Below are 24572 nucleotides of genomic sequence, written 5' to 3'. Positions count from 1 at the left end.
CAAGAGCTCTCAAAGTTACTTGGGCATTAGGCTATTACAGTGCTAAAAAGTGACATGACTCCAGTGGTAAGACAACAGAGTTTCAAATTTCCAAACCAGTTCTTCCGTTTTAATACAGTTTTAATGAACATCAGTCCAAGAGATCACTTGATACTATGAGGTACATTCCTTGACCACATATGGCTGTGCTTAAGGAAAAGGACAAACATATACTTAAATTAAATTAGTGTAATTTAATTTAGTAGCAGTTTAATTATCATTAAGTTAAAAAAAGTTATAACTACTAACGTTAATGACTCGAGACCTTTCAGAAAGCATGAATCCAAAAGGAAATATCCAGCAGGTGGTCACAGACTTGTAGTTTTTCCACCAGCACTGCCACCTGCATCAGTCTCTTAAAGGACTATTTGTTCAACAAAGAACTTGGTCTACAGTCTGTAACAGGAGTCTTGGCTCTGCTACTTTGCATGGTCTTCTAACAGATATACGATTAACTCATAGGTGGACAACACAATGGCTGTGTTTGGTATCTGCCGGATGAGTTGGGCAAAGAGTCCTCTATAGAAGGCGAGATAGCCTTCTTCACGTGCTACCAGACGTGCCGTCTGAATGAAAGTCTTATATTTAGTGCCTTCTTCTCGCAGCCGAGTCCGTATGACCTCTGCAGAGAAGTAAAACAGAGCCCAAAGTTAACAAGACTTAAACCTTCCCATTGAGAAATGTGCCATTACCAGGAAAGAGCATGCAAAACCCAGGGACATGAAAACCTTCCTGTACCAATTGCCCACCAGTATTTTCGGCCATGGAATGCTGTACACATTGCCCTTCAGGCAAGAAGCAAAGTTAAAGCTGAGTTCCCTTCTGTGTGGAATAAATGGATTATTTGCTCATTCAAGCTACTCCAGAACTAAATGCTTCACTGATGCTCACATAATCAATATTGCTCTTTCTATATAACCATGATAACATTCACGTCTATCCAAAAAGAATAACACCGCTCAGCCCACAAGTGCTCCCCATCACTTGATCACAGAATCCCAAAGGCTGTGGGTACTCAGCTACTAGTGAGAACAGAAACATTAGGCATTCAATTTCTTTTTGGCCTTTTTTTGAGTTGTTTATAAAAACTAGGAAGTCCCAATCACCATCTATGTGGCTAACTAGGAATGTTGGGACGAGTACTGAAAATGCCAATGCATGTGCAGAAGTCACCGTAACACGCATTTGGCCATTCAAACAACTAAGAATTTTACAACTCTAAACCCCATCATTCATCTTGGATTACAGGCAACAGCTGTTCTATTGCAGTCATAAATGGAAAAGTTAACATACCATGTGGATAAGCAATACAGGAGGCACAGCCCTTGGAAACAGCAGCAGCAAACATCAGTCCAAAGAAGTTTGTCGAGTTCCTTTCGGTCCCATTAGGAGAAGAAGGGGGCAGTTGGACTTCCTTTAAGTGCTTTTTTAAACTTTCATAAATAGCAAAGCAGATAATGGTCTCAGAAATCCCAGCATAGGAGGCAGTCAGGCCCCTATAAAAGCCACGGATACCTTCTGTCTCGTAAACATATCTAGCACACTGCAAAGCATTCATTGGTTTTGAACCCCTGACTCTACAAAACAAACAGAACAGAGCATATAATGAGCCCAGAAAAAGAATCAGTAAGAAAACACTCATGACTTTCAATAGTTTTTGTAACTACAGAAACGGTTCTCTGCTAAGTTTTACTCCAAAAATATTCTAGGAAAACCGCATAGAGCAGGACTGTCTTACTAAGAGCGCACACCTGGCTTTGCTAATTCACTAATACATACCCATAATAATTCTTTCAGCTCAAGTTCTATCCAGTCTATCACAGTTCACACCAATGCTTTAAAAGACAATAAACATTGAAGAGACACTGCTTTGTTAAACTAGTAATTCCACTTAAAGGCATCTTCAGCAGGCCAAGAGACAGGTCTGCTACATGAGAAATGATCCTTCATTTTAAGAGGCAGCACTCAGTTCAAAGGTGCCACCCTGTGAAGTGCTGGAATTAAGTCTTATAAATTATTTATCAGTTGTGGTGCCTTAAAGGATCCTTCTTATCTGACCTAACATGTCCTTGCAGGAAGGAATTTCCATTCTAAGCAGTCACATTATTAGCAGAGTCCCTCATTGCTTCGATATCCACCAGTGACTGTGAATCACTCAACTCAAAGATATTACTGTCAAATTCCCTCTCTGTCTTCAGGACGTATGGTTAACAGTCATACAATGCTGAAGGAAGCAAAAGAACATTAAACCACTGCAACAGATTCTTATTGCCTCTAGAACGTTTTATGAAACTAAACTAATGTGGCTTCATTACAATTTAAATACATCACCCTTTCTGTTTACAGCTACCTAGCTGTCCGTCAGTAACCTTGGTTTGTTGCAGTAACACACACATCTGTATGATCCAGGATCAGTACAAGTGATGTTGCCAAATGGGACACAGACTGCAACCTCATGCTCAGACTCCCGCGAGCTCTTCTGACCCTTCCATAGCCTCTATTATTGCTGTATCAAAGCATTTCAGTCCTTGATATATTTATTCTCAACATCAACCCCTGAAGTACAGAAGATTCTGTAAGCAGGAATCTGAGAGAAAAATAATGCTATGCCCAACTTTACTTAAGATTTACAGTGAAATCAGAAACTGAACCTAACTCAGCACTCAAGGCAACTTCCACATCCTTCTCGATAGTAACTGTGCATCAAACTGAAGTAGGACACACAGAACTTTAACCTTTAGTCTGACCAGGCAGAAGCATCATGGCTTGAAAGGTGAAACTGAGAGTCAGGGAAACAACCAGACGAGATCAAAGTACAAAGAGCCATGAGAAAAACGTGAAAGTTCAGTTTTCCAGAGGCTCCCTTAGCCACTCAGTGGCATCCCATCTCCCTCAATCAGTTACTTACTTCCGTTCCAGTTGCATTCTGGTTTTCACCATCCATATAGGATTCATCAGGGAATTTGTGATAAAGGCTGAAAAAGAGAAAAGAAAACCAAAAGTTTGAACTTTATACACTGTGCAGTGAGACAGTTCTAGTTACCAGCTCTATCTAGAGGTTTCAAAAGACGTGCAGGTGCATAGCTTACAATCGCTCTCTTGCTAGAGAACCACCTCGTGTTAAACGTCAGGAGGCATCAACCAATGGCCTTGGAAATTCTTAAAGGATTCTTCCTTTTTGCACCTATTCTAATATGTACTTCATGTTCCTGAAGATTGCTGTAGACTAGATACCTTACTTACTGACTGGGCTTTAGAATAATAGATAAAAGGAAACCTGTGGGGAAAACACACATGTACTAGTCTTTTGTTTTCCCCAAGGCTCTAGGTGGTGCCAGTGAGCCATTAACAGAATCCACCCATAATTAAGGGGTTAGTTTGGGAAAGATTTATTTTTAGTGATCACTCTGGTGACTGATGTTTGAATTAGTGGAGCTCTTCTGCAGTATTTTTCCTACAAGAACAAACTATTTTCTCCATCCTGGTGGGAAAAATACAACATCCTAAAACAATTTGGCTAAAACAGTATCAAAAGTTCGCTGGTATCTACTAATATTTTTTTTCTAACATTCAGAGAGACATTATCATAGCATTGCAGTTAGAAAAAAGCTCAGCTCAAGTTAGTAAACAACAATCTAGAAATATTTCAAAGTCTCGAACAGGAAAACAGTTCCTCTGTAGCCAAGGTAACTTAGGAGCTAGAAAACTCCTGTTTTCTGGCATATACGGCCTCAAACTAAGTGTACATTTTCAGAATGTGCCACATACTGGCCTCTGTACTCGTTCATATACCACAGTCATCCAGAGCTGTCAGCCAAGACTGGTGTGTTAGCCTAGGTCCTGTACAAACAGACTTAAAGTCCATTCCCTGCCTTATGATTGATTCTATTCACTTCCTAACTATTGAGAGGGATAGAAGTCTTGTGACAACAGCTCAGAATAAATACTTTAAAGAATTAAGGTGCATCTCAGAGCCACACAGATACCAATGCATGTATTGCACACTATTGGTGAGGGGCTGGACACTGGGGTATTGCTGCAGACCTTACAGAAGATGAATTACAAATACATACCTGCAGAACCTGCAGAACAGATGTGCACAATGTTGCTGTTGGGCACAAAAATGCCATTAAATCGCTCTTTGGCTTTGGAGTAGCATGCAAAATAGACAGCTCTGGGGGTGAGAAAAAAAAAAAAAAGAGAAGCAAAACAATGTAATACACGCAACATCAAATTACACACATTACTGTTCTTCCGCCATCCCCTGAAAAACAAGACTTTCCATCCAAACAGGCCTTGACGTGACTACTTCCATCTACAAGGACACAGGGTTTGGGGTTCTCTCCCTCCTTACACTACAGTGCCACTATCTGACTTAACACCCACAGGGAAGAAATATTTTACTTTCACACCAAGTCCGACATGGAAGGCAACATGGTCTTGCAGACAAAGCAAGTCAGATTGGATACCTGCACCAGCTCTGGCATTAAATGCACTTTGTAAACCTGGGAATGTCACTCTCCCACCTGGAGCCTATGGTTTCCATAAATTTGTTCAGCACTGTAACTGCATTAATAGCACTTCATGCTTTAAACACTTAACCCTGGACTGAAATGAAAGAGTTTTTACACACCTCAAATCCCTGCATAATGCACAGGGATAGAGGAAGCTCAGCTGATCTGCAACAGTCAATATGATGAGTAAGAAGCTGTCTGAACCGAGTATGTTCAGATCATAGCTCCTTGAAGTGAACTGCTAGAAAAAGGTGGATATTGGTGGTTACAATTTGAGAATTTACATAAAGTACCTTATTCCAATTTTATGGAAGAATATGAAGGAACACAAAAGACAGCATGAGTGAGTTGCACGAAAAAGCAGGCAGTCTTGGATTCAGATCCCTGCTGCAAAGACTACCTGTACAGAAATAGGATTCCCTACTTCTGGGGAGAACATCCTACCTACTAGGCAAGAGGCCAGAGAGGAAGTACACCACTTTTCAAGTTCCTTTTTAACTGGTTCAATTTCAGGCAGAGAACATACGCCAATTTCCCAACTGCTAACAAGTTTTAACATTTGCTAGGCACAAAGATCTTCAGCTCTGCCAAGAATGGGACGGTCATAGGTACTACATGTGGAAACCATTTAAGTGCCTGTAAGACTTCCAAATACAAAGGGACACACACAGACCTTCAGGGTTATATGGCAGCAATGCTAGCCTTTCCCTCTCAGCTGCAGTTTTTCATTTGAGAAGAATTTAGGCAATCAAGGACCAGATATGTATTCCTCTCCCCTGGCATCTAGCTCCTACTCAGTGTTTGGCAAGCACTTTGATGTATCTGCAGGGAAGCAGCAGATCATATTAGAAAAATGCAAATATTAATCCTACAGACTTTTCTGCACTACTTTCTTGTCTTCTCAAGCACATGGTAAGTGGCTCTTGCAATGACTTGGAATTTAAGTGCCTTATTTAATCTGCACCTTCCAGTGTTATACAAGTGGAAAGCAGACTTTTAGAAGTATTTCTTGGTACGTTTACTGTGCAGTATACATGCCCAAATCTCAGTTTACAGATGGGATAACTTCATGACCTATTCTTTTGAATCACAAATGCACTGCAACATTTGGGTTGGTACCTTAAATGTGTCTTTTAGCAATAGTTTAACTATTTACCTTGATGGTGCAACTCCAACCAAGTTTGGACCCAACCCTCGGAAGAGTGACCTTGGTCCTTCTTTTTCCAAAATTGACCTTAAAATAAAATAAATAAAAAAAACCAATAGGGGAGAAAAAAAAAAAAAGATAGTATTTGGGTTAAAAGTTACGCTTCTTGTTCCATCAGGCAGTCAATCAAAAGAACTGTACAAAAGCAATGAGTGTTAATTGTGAAGCTGTTAGCTTTTAAGCTACGTAATATACTTGAAAATTAGCAGAATTATACACTACTGAATAAAAGCCATTACACCATAAAACTTCAGCGCACTACAGGCAAATGTGTGTCACATGGCACAAGGTTATAATTTCCATTCTTTGAAAGCTGTCAGGAACTAAATTAAAGTTTCATGGAGAATCTAGTGATAGTTGACTCTGATGAACAAAAAATATTTTTGGCATTGTCTGTATCTAAGCAATTCACAAGTTTGCTTCCTGTATAGAGATACGAAAAAAAGAAATCTTTTTCCCTTTCACAATTACCTAGTGATGTGTTTTTACCCCAGAGTGAAAGTTGAATGTGGCAACCATACTACAAACTATGTCTTCCCAGGTAGTTAAGGGACATCTGCTTCTGAGGGCATTCAAGAGAGTTCACATCACCTTTCCCAAGTAAACTCCAGCTACAGAGGTACTGCTGTGAATCTCTGTCAGGACTGGACTTCATGATCAGGTCTAAAGCAAGAAGATCACCAAATGATGCTTTCCTCCAGTTCTGCAATTGCTACAAGCCCAGGTTTCCAAAGCCACTTCCCCCCCATCTTCCCTCACACCGTAGAAGGCATGCTGGGCTAGGACTTCTCTGAAGAAGACAAACTGTTTGCACAGCTTCCCCAGCAGCTACCAAGTTCTGTACAATACCTTGCTAAAGTGCCTCATTAAAAAAAGACTTGTCTTACAAATTCCTTGCGCTACTAACAGTGGGCATATTTACAAGGACTAAAACAAAAGCCAAACGCTAGTAAACAGCCAAGTATTTACCAGTGGAAGCCAAGTACAGTCTTGTAATCACTGGGATTTCAGTGCACAACCTGCTAGACAGCAGCCCTCTTAACCGAACTCACCATGTGAAAACCATGGAAGAAAATCCAGGTAACCTCAGGATCCATGGGTAGTTCACATGCACCTGTTGGAACTGCCAATTTTTCAGAATCTGCTTTCTAGGTCATTAGCACTGTTGAGAATGTTCCCCACAGATTCCAAACCCAAGCTCATTAGACAGAAGAAGATGTAGGAGCTTCTGAAACACTTTTTCTGCAGCAGAGTTGAACTTTCTGTGTAAACTCCAGGGCTGAGTGTCTCCAAGGAGACAGATCCACCAACTACTTGTTCTTTGTCACTTAACAGTCACGACTGCAGATTCCAGCTGGGGTGACTCATCAGAATCTTAAATGGATTAGACAAAAACAGCCTGTCCTTCTGGAGTGCTTTCTATTCACCAGCAGACTTAACCTGCCCTCCTGAGTACCTACTTTCTTTCTATTTACAGCAGTTAAGGGGCTTTCATACTCAACACCTTTAACTCTTGCAGAGCAATTTTATATGTAGAGCTCTAATGGCTGCTTCTTTAATCATACAATTTTCCCAAACCAGAAGGCCCAAGTCATATCCAGTCAGGCAATGCATGCATGACCAGGATTGAGAAAGGGACGGAAGAGTAAAAGCAAGAGACCTAACTTCACTTCTTTCTTCATACATTTTTATTTTATCAGAAAGATAATAAACAATAGCATTATCTGTTCTTCATAGATGCTGCCTGCAAGGGAAAGACAGCATAAATATTTTGCTCTCACTTCTCACTCCTCCGAAGTAAACAGATTGAAAACTTGGTGATGATACATGCAGCTGAGCAATTCCTGAAGTGAAATGAAATCACAACCATAGTCACCAAATTTAATGAGCTTAATAAGTATATTAAAAGGTTGACCCAATTTTAAACCATTTCCTCTCTCCCTAAAAAAACCAAAAAGACAATCCCAGAAAAAGATGGGCCAAGGGGATGAATTAAGAGCCTTGTGCCTTGAAGTTTTCACTTCCTTTAGTTACAGCTGCCTCAAGTCCAATGCTGCAAGGTGAAGAAGCTAGCAAGGGAAAGGAGATGAAAATCAAAGGCAACTGGCACTACCTTACACTTTCAGTCACGAATTGCTCTAGACTCACCTCTGAATAGACAAAGAAATGTTTGGCAGGGGAAAGAAGCACTGTTTACAATACAGAAACTCAAGTCCCAGAATGACTCTAGCCAGATAGTTCTGCAGAGAATTTGAATTAGCACTGTACTGTTATATAACCGTGCAGCTTCTCCCCAGGCAATCTGCCAAGCGTGTTGGCCTTACATAAAATCATTCAACTTGCTTTGCTAGTCATTATTTTCTTTGGCATTTCTGCTACCTGATCTAAACAGAACCTCTCTGCATCACCCTGGGCTGCCCAATGATCCAAATAAACTCAATCCATTTGCATGAGGTCTGAACCATAAGTTTATGGTGCTTTGATATGAAATACAGAAGTAGAGATTTGGGCTTCAGAGTTGCAGGTAGAACTATTCAGCAGTTGTAAGCTAGATGATTTCACATTTCCTCTTCTTTATAAATACACATCCGAAAAGGGAACAGCTGGAGCATCAGCTGCTGCAGTCTGAACCACACAGAAGGCTTTTAACAGAGATCATAAGTAATATAGGTGTAGATAGGGTTGATGCATAATAATAATGGGCAAAGACAACACCTAAGAGCAAACAGGGGAGAGCTCATTAAGCCAGCTATAGCTGAGGAAAAGATAAAAGCTTCCAAGACCCCAGTTAGATATTGTATTTTAGTGAGACTGCTTTTGCAAAAAGTGTCCTTCCTCTACTCCCATAAATTTCAGTTATAGATCATCCGCACAAAAGTGCAGACCAGCATAACTGAAAATATATGAGAACATAGAAATCTGGAAGTCATCTGGTTCAAACTCATGCTCAAAGCAGGGCCAGCTTCAAAGACACATCAGGGGCAGACATGCATCACTAAGTACAGAGAATCAGAAACCTTGTTACAATGCTGGTCCATTATGGTGACCGAAAGGCTACAGGCTGTCACTTTTGTATGATGCTCCAAAGAGAGAGTGCTTCAAGAGAGGAATTAAAACTTCCCTCCATCAAACAGGTAGGCAGCAATAGCAACAAGTATCTCTGCTAGCTACTCAAAGCAAACTGGGAATGGCTCCAGGAAAAAGACAACTTATATGGCTTATTCAGTCCTTCAATCACTTGCCAAGAATTGGCCCCAGCTAGTAAGGATTACCTGTTCCAATGCTCAACAGAGACAGTAAACATTATTATTCCCAATAGGAGACAAAGACAACACTTCTCAGTGTGAAAAAGAGAAAAAGCCCTTTCCTCCAGAATATTTTCTGTGATAGTTCCCACAAGCTAAGGCATATCAAGAGTTTACAGTATGTCCTGTGTATTGATCCCTAGAAGTCATAACTACAAAAAAGCCTAAATGTGAAGAGACAATTTAAAAGTAACACCTCCAGACACATATTCAAATCATTTCACTTTGGAAAGTTTCTAAGTGGTGGAAACAAATTTCTGTGGAAGTTCAAAAGAATGCTCAGGAGTCGTGAGTATGTATGTATTTTTAAAAGAAATATTTATCTTCCTACTGCTGAAGGCAGAAGCCCAACTGACAAGGATCCTTCCAGTGCAAGTCTGGAGCAAAATTTGCATTCTGTGTTGGCACAGAGGAATTGAAACTCACATCACTGGTGTCAAGCAACATTGAATGACAGGAGGAGCAGTACTCACTTGAGAACACTAAAGAGCCCAGGTGATACAGATGTTGGCCTGACCATTCCTTCACCACTGATAGTCCCCAGCTGGACTTGTGGGTAGTAGACAGCCCTGAAGGCTAGCTTTGAAGATTGAAGCCTAGTCTTTATTACCTCTAAGGGACATGTAAAGATGGCACCAACTGTTCCTCCGCATCTGTAAAATACAATTTAAACAGAAGACAGAGTCAGTAAAACATAGCTGCACAGATGTGTCATATCACAGCACGGCATATAAATAAAATCTGAAGACTTGTCTCCAGTTGCTCCGCATTGTCGACAAATTATTAGGAAGCAGGGCAGTTTTGACATTAGGCAAAGGAGACTGTTCCCAAGCCCTGCGGGAGGGAAGCAAAGGTTGAGAAACTGTTACAACGATCACGTGTAGCGATTAAATTGGTAAACACAAAGATGATACCCAGCACTAACAAAAAACCCCTGACTGACCATCTGCTGGTCCCATGTTCTGCCAGGACTTGGAATTCTGCCTGTAAAAACTTCAGAGGCATCCATGTTTCAGAGGTTGTTGTCCTAAAACAGACATAGCCTTGGATGGATTTTTCTTATGGGAAGCCGGAAGCTGGCAGATGAGAACAAGCCACTGGGGATTAGGACACTATAGATTGGAAACATAACAATATAATTCTTCACCACTTCAGTACTTATGATTAGAACAGCTGTCTACAAAAGTAGCAAATATCAAAACTACACTAAGTTAGGCCCTTTTAAAAACAATGGATATCAACTTTGGGGGGGGGGGGGGGGTTGGGGAGAGGGACACCACAAGGATGAGAGGGAGGGTGGGAAAAACAGAGTAACAGGACAGAAGGGCTACTGAAGAACAGAGTTCCCATACTCACATAACAGAAGTACAAAAATAAAATACACACACACACATATGTGTGTGTGTGTATATACATAGATATATTGACACACACAGGTGTATATATATAAATATATGTACAAAGAAGAAATAAGTGATGCTATAATAAACATATATTCATCTTAATGTAGTCAGTCTAAGCCTCAGAAAAAGCACACAGGGCCAAGAATATAAGGTGTACAAGTCCTAATTTTCATTTTAGTCAGTGATTTGGAAAATGACTAGTCAAACTACTTCTCTCTCTGCTGCCGTTCCTCTTTGGTAATTGAACCTTCTGTTAAACTTCACAATTAAACACAATGCTGAGGTTGGCTAAAAGGTACTATAACCTAAATTTTATTAATCAAACATGTTGGGATTTAGGAAGACTTAACTAAAGATTTCGGGTTTTTTCCAAGGATGTTTACTGCAACTGTACCTATTGATTAAGAAATATTTTCTTTCTTTACACAACTGCCAAAGCATATGATTCCTTCAAAAACCCACATTTGCTATTTTCCTTAGAAAACACCATGAGTCAACAACTTAACTTTCTTTGATGTTAATGTGAAATTGTCATTTAAGTAGTTTTCCATGAAAGGGAGAGGAATTAAAAAAAAAAAAATCCTATCCTTTGTCTTGTGCATAAATAAAGCATTGCTTCTAGAGTCGTAAGAAGTTTGCGTGCACTGATTTGGGAACAGAGATCCATAAAAGGACATTAATAAAGGTACTAGTGCATATTTTCTAAAGTCCCATCTATACATGAATTATTTTACTAGGAGAATAATTTTTAAACACAAGGAAAAGGGCAGTTAGAGAATGGCAGAGAAATCCAAGCTTTAGATACTTACTCGTTTATAAATGCTTTATCTGGTACAGCTTATTTTGCTTGCTGAAACAGTATGTCTTATATCAAATGGTAACCATTCTTTGGCAAAACCCTGAAGCCATTGACCAGCATTAACAGCCTGGCCACCCTGGCTGTCCAACCACAAAAATTAAGGTTCTTTATAAGGCTCAAAAGGACACCCCAGACCACATGGCTGGGGAATACAACTTCCTCACTACACTTTTCATGTTCTGCAAGATTCTGAACAAGAACATGATCCCAAACACTACGCTTTTCAGATACAAATACATCCAACAGAAGAAACTGTGTTTTCACTGAGACTGGCAATATGATTTAACAGCATGCTACAATGAGTTTCTCCTCTAAGTTCTTGCTTCTTCCTCTTCCCTGCTGAAAGGGCAATAAACCTAAACGGGGAACAATCCGTACATCTGAAGTGGCAGATACTATAAGAGCAAGCATTGCCTTCATCCCTTTTAAACCACTCATGCTATGACTGTTAAATAAAGTCACAAAGTTGTTCATGGAACTAGGTACATAGCAGATGAAGTTGTGTCCTTTGGCTCAAAAATGACAGTGTTCACAGAGACCTTATCAGGCCTCTGATTATTTTGTGTAGGCCTCTGATTATTTTGTGTACTGAACAAGGGCTTGGACACAAGCCTTCTGTTGTGTCAATACTACTCTGTAGGACATCGCTTCAGTTTATCCTTCTCTGTTTTGTCAGATGCATCTCATGTTGCTCACATTTCTCCGAAATCAGATCTTGGGAGAAAAAGTCAGGTCAGGAATGGCTTCTCCAGCAAAAGCTTTCCTGTTCCCAGAGCTCACACTCATAACCCAGAGCAGGAAGTGTTTTGAGGATCCCTCTTGCAGATTCCCCACTGCCACCTTTCCTACTGTGTATATCCAATACAGACATGAGTCTGTACCATTAACACCTGACTAATCAACATACTCAAGAGAAATTTTAAGTCTGTGGGAACTCAATGAAAAGAATTTGATTGCCTTAATTCCCAATTCATTTATCTACCAATGCTCCACTACTGCGTACTCCGTTCTCAGTCCCCATTTATGAACACTGAAACAATACTTTCACAGTAACAATTCATAAAGTCAGAACACTGAAATTCCACTTGCTGTTTCTGAACTACCAGCTGCTCAGTCTAGAGTGACATCTTGCCATACAATTTTTTACCCTCTCTGGCATATTCCCTCCTGCATCAGCTGTCTTCTTGCCTTCCTAGCCCACTCCTTGCCTTTCATCCTTTTAGTGTGATAATCCAGTTAATTTATGCAGCCTTTAATATTTAAGTACTTCTGGTAATGCATATGTAATCCTCTGATATTCAACACAATGAGTTAATATCTGCATCATCAGTTTTAACAGCTCAGAGTTTATGTTGTCAGTGTGACATTTAAGAAAAAAGCATTACCTAACAGAGCCATTCTCAGAATGTCAACAGGGTGCATATATTATGTCCCAAATATAAATACGCAGCAGATAGTTCAAATAAGGACTTTACTGTATTGAGCAGCTTTTTCTGTTGAGCTGATTTTCCTCCACATGGGAATTCTATGCATCATACCCTGGTGCTGCTCTATTCCCTGGAAAGATGGCTGAAAAACAACACACTGTGCACAAAAGAAACACTTTGTATTCCTAGGGTGTTCCAAATGCCTACATCTGGGAAGAAAGGAGAAACAACCAGCTTTCCTCAGCTACATAAACAGTCATAAACCCTGAAACAATCAGACCATGGATTTGCAGCCAGATAAATTCGATTGGGGAAAATCTTATGCTGCAATCAAGGGAAAACCTCCAAGCCTGCATACTGGTTTGAATCAGGGTTTTTCCTGATAGGTCAGTGCAGAACTACAGTTCCAGAGATGTTAAGCAGTGTTTACTGCACTAGCCTCCTGCTAAAATCCCAAAATAACATCTCAGTCTGTCCTCAGTCAAAAGGTAGAAACCACCCTAGAAACCAAACACTACAGTAGAAGTATCTTCAACAGGTCACATGGCAAGCATATAACAAGAGGTTCCCAGCTCTGTTCTGCTCTGCACATATCACAGATACAAAATGTCTCCAATGTGAGACACCCAACAGTTCATCAGCTTTGGCCTGTCACTGCCAGAAAAACAGCACTTGTACTTCAGGCTTTGAATGCCCCCTCTAGTTACACGATGGACCAGGCATATATGGCCATTACAGCAGTAAAACACAGTTCTCTGCTTTGTGATGTCCAAACAAAGGAACTAAGGAAACTCTTGGTTTGAGAATATGGAATATACTTTGTGTTTAGGGAAATACATAATGTATTATACATTAACAGCTGCAGAAAAATTATTTACTTCCATAAAAAGAAAACACTGTTTAAAAAAACATGCCAAGGATGCAAATCTCAAAATCTAATTCCAATTTTTCTCTTGCTGCCCGCTTTCCATCTTTACAAAGTCCACCCCTGATACACCAATGACTTGCATTTGAAATAAACTCTCAGCATCCTCCAGCACAATTTATATAGATGCCAAGAATCTTAATTAAGAGTAGGTCTTACTTCATCTGTCCTAGACTTAATCACTGAGCAATATTCTTAATACGAATAACAACACAATACTGAATGTTAAAGAAAGTTCTGCAAAACAAAAACAAACAAAAAAGCATCCAAACCTTCAATGATCTTTCAGTTGAGTACCACTGACTTTACCAAGATCATAAGCAAAGATGAAGCGGTGCTCGGTTAGAACAATCATAACTTATAACCCAGCCTGACATGTTCTGCTGTGTGAGCATTTGAAATTACCTTTTCCTCCCCAAATGACAGCAACTGCTCTCAACATTTAACATTGAATTTTTGACAGACAGGAGTCAAGTGAAACACTTGCAAGAGAAGTAAGTATTAGTGCAAATAATCTGGCAACTACACTTAATGGGCCACTTTAAGAACCAGGTTGACAAGTATACATCAATTCACGCTTCACAGATGGCAACACATGCACCTTTAAAGGTCAAAGTACACCTTGGGAAATTATTTGGTACTATTGACTGGACCCCCTCTGATGGATTCAGAAGTTTGTAGAACTCTCCAAACACAGACGGAAGACTCTGTCCCACTGAATTCAGTGGCACAGCCAGGGATACAGTTAAACCATGGCACTAACTTTTGTGGTTGCTGACACAGAATCATGCCCATGAAGACCGATAAGGAAATCCCAACGTGAGCAGTATATTCACAGAAAGTGCGCCCAGTTTTAAACAAGACCGTATTTGCAATAGGAATTTAACTGTTTTTCTAAAATGTGCCACATGCTCTAGCATGACATGCATAGCATAAACAGCAAAGCAGGTTATGTCTTTGGTATTTTGTTACTGCATCATCAAGACTGTAAACAAAACCAGCTGCTGCATTCTCAGATGCCATAGGAAATTAAGTACCAAAGCAATACAGACTGTCCCTAATGTCTTAATTCTGAGTTATTAAGCATTCAATAAATTTCCAGCTAATAATGTTATCATCAGGTGTGGATACTCCTGTAAGCACTTACTGTGTTCCTTGAGCTGATGCACTGTTAGTGCATTACAAAATGCACATGAGAACCTAAACTAGGTAGAGGGCTGGAAAACAGTCAATCTCATCATCAGCTCTAGCTGCCTTGGACCACGCACAGTATAGCAGACACACATACTTCAGGTGAAAACTGCTTCTCTCCATTTTACAAATGGAAACATTATTTCCCAAGTGCTTTGTCAGCATTAGCACATGGCTTAACAATAAACATCTGTGGGAGCAGTATGGCAGTCCCTTTCCTCACAATTCATTCAGTTACGAATTTGGGGAGTAACTTTTTCATTAGTTCTGTGACCTGTACTAGACAGTCAGGCAAACCCAGGTCAAATTCAACACTTTAAACAAGACTCTCAGCAACCCAGTGCATCCAACACCAATCGGCTGTGACTGAGACAATCAACTTATGCCCATGGAGACAGATGTCACTATGCCCTCAATTCAAAGCAGCTTGATGTCACCAACCTTCCCAAAGTATGCTTCCAACTCTTTTACAGGTGGCTTAAGCAAGCTTTGGTATCTAAGGTTGCTGTTCAGAGCCATAGGAGCAAGGGAGTTAGGGACTTAGGCCTCAATACCAAGATGGGAAAAAAGCCACAAACACGGTTTTATTCAAACAGTCCCCCCAGTGTGAACCAAACCACTAAAGAAGGCACACACAGCACCTATACGAAATCAAGATTAAAAAGTTTGTTCCCAGTTTTTGCTCTTTGCCAGTTCTACAAAGGGCACTGCAGCTTCTAAATACCATTTCTTAGGAATTCCCTGTAGTAAACAGTATTACTCCAGCTGGAAAGACAACACAGAGTAACCTCTGCTGCAGCCTAGTCCACAGTTTTTCCCAAACAAAAACAAGCAACAACTGCATTGACTTCAGCAGGGAAGCAGGAACCCAGACTTGTAAACATGCTCACATCTGTTGTGCAACTGAGGCATCATTCTCTTTGCTGTTTCTGAATCTTCCCTGCCCTCAGAGTCATCTTCCCATCAAAATACCAAGACCCTTTGGTCTTGTAAGCCTTAAAAGGAACTAACAGAAACAAAAGGAAGCCAATGAGTCTGCCTGCCTATAGCAAGTCAGCTAGTAGAAGCCATCTCTTTCCACGACTGGAGAACACTTTCTAATATTCAAGTGCATTTCATCACTCCTAGCCTTTGAAGTATTAAACACTTCTATTCTGGCCATTAAGATTATCCGAGGCTGGCTTGCCTTTTTTGTGCACACATAAGGATACTGTATTACGTCTCCTTAAGCTGGCACTGCACCCCGTCCTCACCTTCACAGGAAGCTATCGCAATACCAGCAATGTCTCTACCAAAATTATTTCAAGTGAATGGGCTGCTCTTGCTTTAGCTGCAAAAAAATACTTTGCAATTGAACAAAGGTTAGCATCTTACACAACTTAAAGTATTCTGAGCTTCCAACACTTTCTTCTGCTGGAGGGGTAATTTTATCCAAGGTCCTGGCTCTGCAAACAGCTCTGTGTCACAATACAACCCATTTATTAGAATAGGGTTCCAGGAAAGAACAAAGAACAAAGGTAAAGGTATTTGAAGGACTGAGGAAGGACCTCAACAGAGGCTATTACTCAAGCACTAACACACCAGCAATTCCTTCTGAAGTTCCTTTGATGATGTAATAGTAGAAAAACATTATCACAGCTGAGCTCCTTTAACAAGATTTTATGGTGCAGGCACCCTTTACTACCACTACTACTAAAAACCAAAATGTGTAAGGCAGACATGGCACAGAGCCTCATATCTAATATGATTTCAGTTTCTAGCTTGCATATCAGCTGGCTGGTCCAGCACCCTTCCAAACACATCATGTATTTCCTACGACATTTCTTACATGTAGAGAGGTGCTTTAATAGCTTGGGCAACAGTTCAAAACTGATTTTCAATTTCTTGTTCCATCCAGCGAGCCCTAAGAAGTCTGCATTTCTCACTTGAAAAGCAGAGATAATAGCATTACTAGGTATATACACACAGAGGATATGAAAGTTCAGTGCCTTGAACAGGGAACTGCTCTGAAATAAACTGTTTAAATGGTGGGTGGGCATGTGGCGGACCAAACACTTTAGCATTGGCTGGTGCATGAGAAGACTAAACTTGCTGTCTCATTTTCCCTCCTGTAACATCACAGCAAGATAAATGATGCTATACTTTTCCGTGTCTCTGTAAATAACAAGATACGCAGAATGAGAATCAGGTCCAGCAATGAACATTAAATGCCTGTATACCCTAAAAGACTCTCTCTTTCCTTTGTTATTTGTTATTTTTAAATTTGTGAGTTGTTATTTCTAATTTGTTATTATCTGTGCTTTATTTTCGTTGCTGCTTTAGAAATAGATCAATCTTATTATACCAGAGCGGTCAAGGGGATATTCCCTGCTGTGTTTCCATTCCTTCCCCCATGCTCTCTCAAAAACAGATCCAACCTGGTGACTTCCTAAGCCTGCTGCAGAAAATGTTTGTTTACTAGGATCCTTAGAGAAGGTAGAGGGTACGTTAAATGAGTAAGGAAGACATTGATCACCCAGTACTAGATTAAAACACTGATGAGTTTAAAATTCCTATTTATTTATAGTCTGATGAGTTATGTGAGGACACCTAGAGTTCTGGATAGGCATTGTTACTATCCAAACAAGTTGCATGTGTACATTCAGGTCCAGTTTCTGTCACGGGCTCCAGGTATGACCCTAATGCAAGTGGGGGAGGCAGGGGAAAGACAGGCCTAAAAACAACACAGAGTATCCAAGTCAGCAGAAGAAAGCCAGCGTCTCTGAAAAATTTAGCTTTGTTGCGTTTAATATTACATTAAATGAACTTACTGCTCCAGGGACTTGTCAGAGGAGACTCCAGTCTCCTGTTTAACAACAGGAAAAACAATGGTCTACTATTAAACAGATTTAAACTAATGATAGGTTTCATGCTGGCTTCCTAACTATTGTCAGCTGACAAGCACTACAGAATATTCTACTACTTAGATAGTTTAAGTCATTAAAAAAAAAAAAATTAAAACAAAAGAAGATTTACGATATGGACAGAAGTGCATACAACAGCACTTACTACCTGCATAACAGATGATTTTTAAAAATTTATTTTTAATTTACACCATAAAACGATCTTACTGGACTGCTACTAAAATTACTGTAGTAAGTTAATTAACAAGGCTTCCGGGGAGTGTTTTTGGTTGGTGGTTTGTGGGTTGGGGTGGGTGGGGTTGTTACTTTAAGCTTTTAACACAACGAAAATAAGAAGTTTACAAGTCCTTGCAAGAACTTAAAAGAAGCGGCCTGGCACGCCAGGGGGGGCATGCCAGGTCACTTACTCCGAAGTACCAGGACCTTCCCTAACTCTCTTGCCCCCCATCCTTTTTCCCTTTTCGGAGTACTGGCTTTTCAGTATAATTACATGGACCAGGCAGTTACACAGCCTCCACTATTAACCGTCGCCTACGCAGAGCTTATTGAAGCGTTGTGCAAATACGTTCCTTTACAAAATCAAGCTGCGGTCCATCGAAAGGCATAAACCTGCTGCCCGGACAATGCTTTTTGGATGACATCCCTCAGTTCCTGCTTGATTCAGCAGGAGCCACGCAGGAGGGCAGGACTTAACGTGTTTCATTTAACAGAGCTAGACGCCACGGCCACGCAAGATTTTGTAATTACACAGAGCTAAATGTCACAGCAGCCCAACTAACTCTGCCCGGCGCAGAGCTCAAGTCGCACCCCCACCGTAATCCTTCCTTACCCTTCCTGCTTGGCTTGCTAAGGATGTATTTTCTAATTGTGGAAAGACCTCAAGGAGAAAGCTGCCCGGCCGTCACCGAGGGCACGCGGGTTTGTGAGGAGACCGTGGAAAAGGCGGGCTGCGCTCGGCGCCCACAGCCCCTTTCCCCGTCGCCAGCCGGCGTTCCGCGGGGAGGAGAGGCGAGGGGAGGCCAGGCCACCCCAAGCCCCCAGCCCATCCCTCGCCCGAGGCAGCGGCCGGGCACATCCCGGCGGGGAACCGCCACCGCCACCGCGTCCCTCTCCGCCGGGCCTCCCCCGGCGGGCGGCGGCCCCTCAACGGCGGCCGTATCCCCGCGCCCAGCCCTCCTCCTCCTCCGCCGCCACCACACTCACCCCCCGGCGAAGAGGTGCAGCAGCGTGTTCTCCTGCGGGGCGCCCGCCATGCTGCTGCTGCCGCCGCCGCCGCCGCCGCCGGCTCGGGCTCCCGCTCCGCCGGCGGGAGCTGGAGGCGGAGGCCGGGCCGCGGCGCGCACGTGACGCCGGCGGGCAGCGCGCGGTGCGTCAAAAGGCCGCGCGTGACGTCACGGCGGGCAGGACCGGCGGCGGGGCGGGAGGGAGGGAGGGAGGACGATCGGTCGGTCGGTCGGTCGGTCGGTCCCGCAGGAGCCGCGCCGAGGATCGGGGCGGCTGGAGGTGGCTGAAGGCGCTCGGGGAGGAGTTCGGCTGTGGGCCGATGGGTCTGGCCCGCTCGGGAACCGGCCGCTCTTCTCTTGGGGCCTACGCAGCGCCGAACAAGATGGCGCTACGAGGGGCGGCGGTGTTAGAAATACACTGGCGGATCGTTCGCGTGGGGGGGTCACCGCGGAGGGGTGACAGCCACTGCGTACAGGTACGCCTAGTCCTGGGCTAGCACCTGTGCCTCCACGGAGCTCACAAAGCTCGTCCCGCAGAACATACCTGTACTGTGTCGGAGCCAGTGCTGAATTGGCTAAATACGCATTTTTAGGTGTATACCTGCACGCGGGTGTGGATGTGAGGTAAACCGGCACATGGAGAAGAAAGCTCTGGCTGGGTCCTTTGCGGTGTGAGCCACAGGCATGCACAGCTCCAAGGCTGTAAATTCCGTCAGCTGTGGCGGCAACATCTCGTTGCAGATAAGTTGGCCTTTCACGAGGCGTTCTTGAATCCCACCCTGCAAGGGTGAGTGGGTTAGGCAGCTTTTTTAAGCTGAGACCCTGCAAGAAGAGCATAGATGGGCCAAACGGGCTAATGGCACGGACGCATGGAAACGGGGAAGTCATGCTGTGCTCTGGCACGTCGGAATGGTGGTATCCAGTGAGCGGTATGGAAACAGTCCTTCTCCCTCCCTCATCCGCAAGGATTTCAGAAATGTCAAGCTCTTCTTTATGCAAATGGCTTTTCTGTTTTTATATTGAGAACAGAGGAAATATTTCAGTTATTTGACTAATCCAACAACAAAAAAAAAAATCAAAAGTGCTGTTTACATACTCAAAGCCTGCAGCTTTCCTTCAGTCCTTTGAATGCCCTGGGGGAAAGCTCAGACATCTGCACTGCAGGGTAAATGACCCATCAAATGTTTTTGAGAGGTGGCTTAACAATGATCTTTAGAAGTATTTGTATTTAAGGTACACATGACACAGAAGCTTTTAAAACGTACACTTCTCTAAAGTCAGTGGAAGAACTTTGGCCCAGTGCAGTGATTTGCATTCAGCTGTAGGATAGATGCCATCAATTTACATGCTGTGGGTTAATTTCACAGCCAGGACATTTACAAATGTCTGGCTTTTAACATGTAAGTTAAAATCCTGAGGAAAACATTAAAATCTACAAAAAGACCTTAGGTCTGCATATTTTCCATATACACAAGTTTTCTATTGAAAACAGGCTTGAACAAACAGCCTCGTAGCTTAAATTCAGATCCAGACGTGAACTTCACCCCTGCCTTATGGCACAAACCAAACTTCCCAGTCCTAATACTGCCAGGCGCTGGAGTTTGAAATTTGGGTGTGCACATCTCCAGCATTTAGACTTCAGCCTACTCAGAGGAAAAAATGGCTTCACGGTTAAAACCAAGAGATGAAGCAATACCTGGGACCACACTGGGGTCAGTGCTGTTTGGGTGTGCCTGTCCTGGATCCTCAGTCTCTGAAGAACAGCTTTCTAGACCTTTCTGTTTCTTTTTGATGTGATGGTGATGAACCCTAAGGTGCTATAAAGAATGGTTGCCTCTAAGTGATCTTGTGTGGTGGCTGAGGAGTAGTGATTTACTGAAGCAGAATCAGTCTGGTGGACAAGGGTGATGGGATCTCTTGCCTACAGAGTTTGCTGAAACTAAGGAGTGAACACAGCATTAAGTGCAAATAGGATCTGAGGCAGTTACAGCTCTGACCACCTGGTCCCTATACATCCTGGGATCCTGAGGACCCCAAATCATCATCGAGATTCTGTGAAGTTACTCTTTGTAATGACATAGAATATACCAGAGATCCAGGCAGCAGCATGGATTTGCTAGTTGTAAATATATCAAGGATGCCGGCCCTGTCCAACAGTGAGATAAAGGAGTAGTTTTCTCTTAAGTGTAATCCCATCGGATCATGCAAATGAATCTAAGAGTAAAAAAATGTGGAGAGGAGATGACTCAGAAGAGAGCTGGTAACCACTGCAGATTTATCATCATGCAGATGACTCTTAACATATCTCTTTTGTTTGCTCGAGGTATTGATTCAGCCACCATGTGATCTTTGGAGGCCCACCTTGTTTATAGTGCCTCTCAGCAGCCAAAAAAACCACTGACCTTATCACAATGACAAAAACTTCCAGGTAGGTATAAGCATTGAGAAAGCACATCTATGGCACCTGATAACATCAACAGAACCAGAACTGGCTGTAAGGACCCCTTTGCTAGGACTTCCAGCTCAACACAACAGTGGTACACATGGACACTGCGAATAGGTAAGGACTCACATAAGCACACGTATATACACACTGAAAGCTGGGCCAAATATTCTCATTTACACGCATATATAAACTACAAATCACAAAGGCAGGACTACTAGCCTTTTGTATTCACACACACAGGGCCCTATTATACATACATACACGTAGTTCGATGAAGCTTGGCCAAGCTTTTTCCCCCCTGCCCAAACAAAAAAGTTCGCCCCCCACGTCAAAATCAGTTTTGAGCCCCAGTCTTATGCTCCCGGTTCCACAGAGGAAAAGCAGCCCTTCTCACAGTGCGTGAATGTGCACAAACACAACAGTTCTCGGAGAGACATGCAGTAGCTGGAGGCTATTTCTAGCCCACCAGCAAACTTAGGAAAACGGCTCCTAGATCAAATGGGTTTGTAGACCCTGGGGAGGTGCCCGGCAGTCCTTTACAGTGTGGAAACAAGAAGCTTGACCTGAGTAACAGAAGAAAATCTGCTTCAAGCAGGGGGCAGAGGAAAGGAAGGAGAAACTGGCTTTCCTGGACAACAGTGGATGGGGTGACAGTGACATGGGAGGGAGAGGAAGAAGGTGAGAAGTTCAAGTAGGAAAGGTATTGGTCAGCTGTTTTAGGGGCACATGGGGGAAGCTGAGCCTAACAGGATGTGACAGGGCAGAGTTGTGCAAGTTGTATGAAAAGGGACGTGAAGTTGCTATGGCAAGGGTGGTTGAGGAAAGAAGAAGCTGTGCCTTCTGGGCACAAAGAAGGAGGGAAAAATTGGTTTACGTAACTGGAGCTTATAGGGTCCTTCAGAACATGCAAATGGGATGGGTGTCCTTTCCCTCGGTTTGTTTTATTCTGGTGCCGTTCCTTTGCTCTTTCCCTGCCTTTATGCTGTGCCCATTGGAGAATGTCTTGCAGCTGTCAGTTGATAACTGGGCAGTGGGCTTTTCTGTAAGGCAAAGGGCCAGGCAGGAGCAGGAGCAGCTGCCAGACAGGAGGGACATGCCAGGGCCCTTGTCCTGGGTGGCAGCCCATGCGGAGTGGGAGGTGGGAGGCGTAGGCTCAAGACAGCCACTCATCAAACAGCTTCCCAGAAAACCCTCTGGACAAGGGTTTCTAGCAGGGCTGCCTGTGATCTGAGACCTGGGGAAGGATGTGTCCAGAGCTGTGTTGTTTTTAAACACGGCCATTTGGAGTCGGTTCACTGACTGGCATGGCAGGGTTATGTATGCAGGAGGGAGGTCATGTTACGATTCTCAACGTTAAAGCTGTAGGGTCTCATTTCCACTTTCTCTGTTTCCATGTGTGCTAGCTAGGCTGAGGTAGGACAAATGAAGGTCAGCAAACTTTATACTGTTTATAACTTCGGTCTAATGTACACTCTGCATCCTATGGTCCCATACGAAAGCAAAGATAAGCAGCAACAGAAAATAGCCATAAGGGAAGACTGCAGCCCAGCACCTCCCTGTGTGACATTTACCAGGCCTATGATGACTTCTTTAAATCCTCAGCTCTTACAGAAGCACCTTCACTCACTTTATGCTCCTTGGTACTGCCAGAGAGACATGCAGCAGCCATTCAAGCTTGGTAGTTGAGCACTCGTAACGCATGTGGAAGCAATTTAGGAGATGTCTGGCTGTGGGCAGCAGGACTGACAGAGCTGACTCCTCAGTCATCTCATCTACAGCCCAGCATAGCAATTTAAATGTTCCTAGATTTTAGTTAAATTTAATACATTGCAGCAGGTAACGTAGATTTCTTAGGCAATTACCAAGACTGTCTACCTATGAACACTTTTTTGCGTAGTTCTCTATTTGCTGTAGGGTATGAGACCAAATATCCCAATTTATCCCCACTAAGAATGTTTAGGAACAAGTTGCAAGCTACTGAGAGTTTATACAATGTCAGTAAAGTAGCTACAGGCTATTTATGAACAGCACTGCTTCTAAAGAATACTAATTAAAGGGGAGGACTCTGCTGTAACATAACACCATACTGGCTGGAACCAATATTTTGATTAAAACTGTACCTTTTCACCTGATTGCTCATCTACGCTAGAGGCACTTCAGAACGTGAAGATCTGTCCGCAGAGCCCTCTAGTGGAAGTACCGTCTAGAAGCCCAGAAAGGTGGGTTGTTTTTTTTCACCAGGCCACAATTATCAGCTTCTGAAAATTACATACGTTAAGGTGGCAAAAGTGCTCTTCCATCACCAAATCCGAGGTTAGCAGGGCCTTTGCTAGCTAGCCTAGCTAGGTGACCAACAGCTTATTGTTTTCAATTTTACTAGATGATCAATTTTCCTAGTGAAATTTACTGTTTACCCTATTTACCGTGGCCAGCAGCGTAGTGGAAGCAGTAAAAGACACTAATCTAATTGTCTTGCCAGCTCATTAAGGAGTCTGTTACACGTGATTACAGCGGGGTGTCTTGACTGGGCAGCCTCAATGTGCTCCAAGCTGCATGAGAAACCTGTTTGCCTGGGGACCACTGTCACGCCAACAGAACAGCAACAGGTTACTGGTTATGCCACCTGCTTCTGCATTGGCTAGAAACTTATTCCTGGAGCACAGGTTCAGCTTAGTTTGTACGGGTGGGCCAGAGGACGTTGTATACATTCACTGGAGCAATGCATAAGCTAAATTTGCACGTTGTTCCTTAGTCTGTGATGGTTGCCGACCTCCTAGGCTAAAGGATACTTGCAGCCATGCTTGCCTCTACCTCTCATTGCCCAGCAGAGAGCACTGTAAGAGCAATGTTAGAAACAGCCACATTAGAGCAGTGAGGACTTAGGCATATAAGGTTTGATCTTTAACAGATCCTGCACATTTTCTCTGAGTGTACCTCCAGTTTTGCCTATATATGCCTATCATCCCCCCGGACACTTTGAAGATACTGTGTCTTGTGGCTCCTGTTCCTCTTCGCGAAACACATCTCAAAGGGGAGATGAGTTCTAAAAAGCTCAGGCATTGATGACTTTTTCTGAAGTCCTGGAAAACAAACCCATTGGCACTGAGTGCCTCACTTGTTTGAGCCAGAC

At 42.7% G+C, this 24572-nt stretch overlaps 1 protein-coding gene across 2 annotated transcripts; it reads right to left on the bottom strand.

Moving 5' to 3' along the window:
- Positions 1 to 99: 99 nt before the first annotated feature.
- SLC25A33 (solute carrier family 25 member 33) lies at positions 100 to 19145 on the bottom strand. Of its 2 annotated transcripts, none has more exons than XM_075027332.1 (7): positions 18977 to 19145; positions 9539 to 9718; positions 5710 to 5787; positions 4113 to 4213; positions 2948 to 3014; positions 1333 to 1616; positions 100 to 661 (listed from the first exon to the last, which is right to left on the bottom strand). In XM_075027332.1, the coding sequence occupies exons 1-7, from the start codon at positions 19024 to 19026 to the stop codon at positions 459 to 461; spliced, it is 963 nt and encodes a 320-aa protein (XP_074883433.1). In that variant the 5' UTR covers positions 19027 to 19145; the 3' UTR covers positions 100 to 458. The 2 variants fall into 2 exon arrangements, with proteins under 2 accessions (XP_074883433.1, XP_074883434.1); XM_075027333.1 differs by lacking the exon at positions 18977 to 19145 and adding an exon at positions 10009 to 10160.
- Between the last annotated feature and the right edge of the window lie 5427 nt (positions 19146 to 24572).

The sequence above is a fragment of the Buteo buteo genome, chromosome 5 (genome assembly GCF_964188355.1).
Source record: "Buteo buteo chromosome 5, bButBut1.hap1.1, whole genome shotgun sequence".
NCBI classification, from domain to species: Eukaryota; Metazoa; Chordata; class Aves; order Accipitriformes; family Accipitridae; genus Buteo; species Buteo buteo.
Note: the sequence above shows the minus strand (reverse complement) of the source record. Positions and strands in the feature narration are given on the sequence as shown.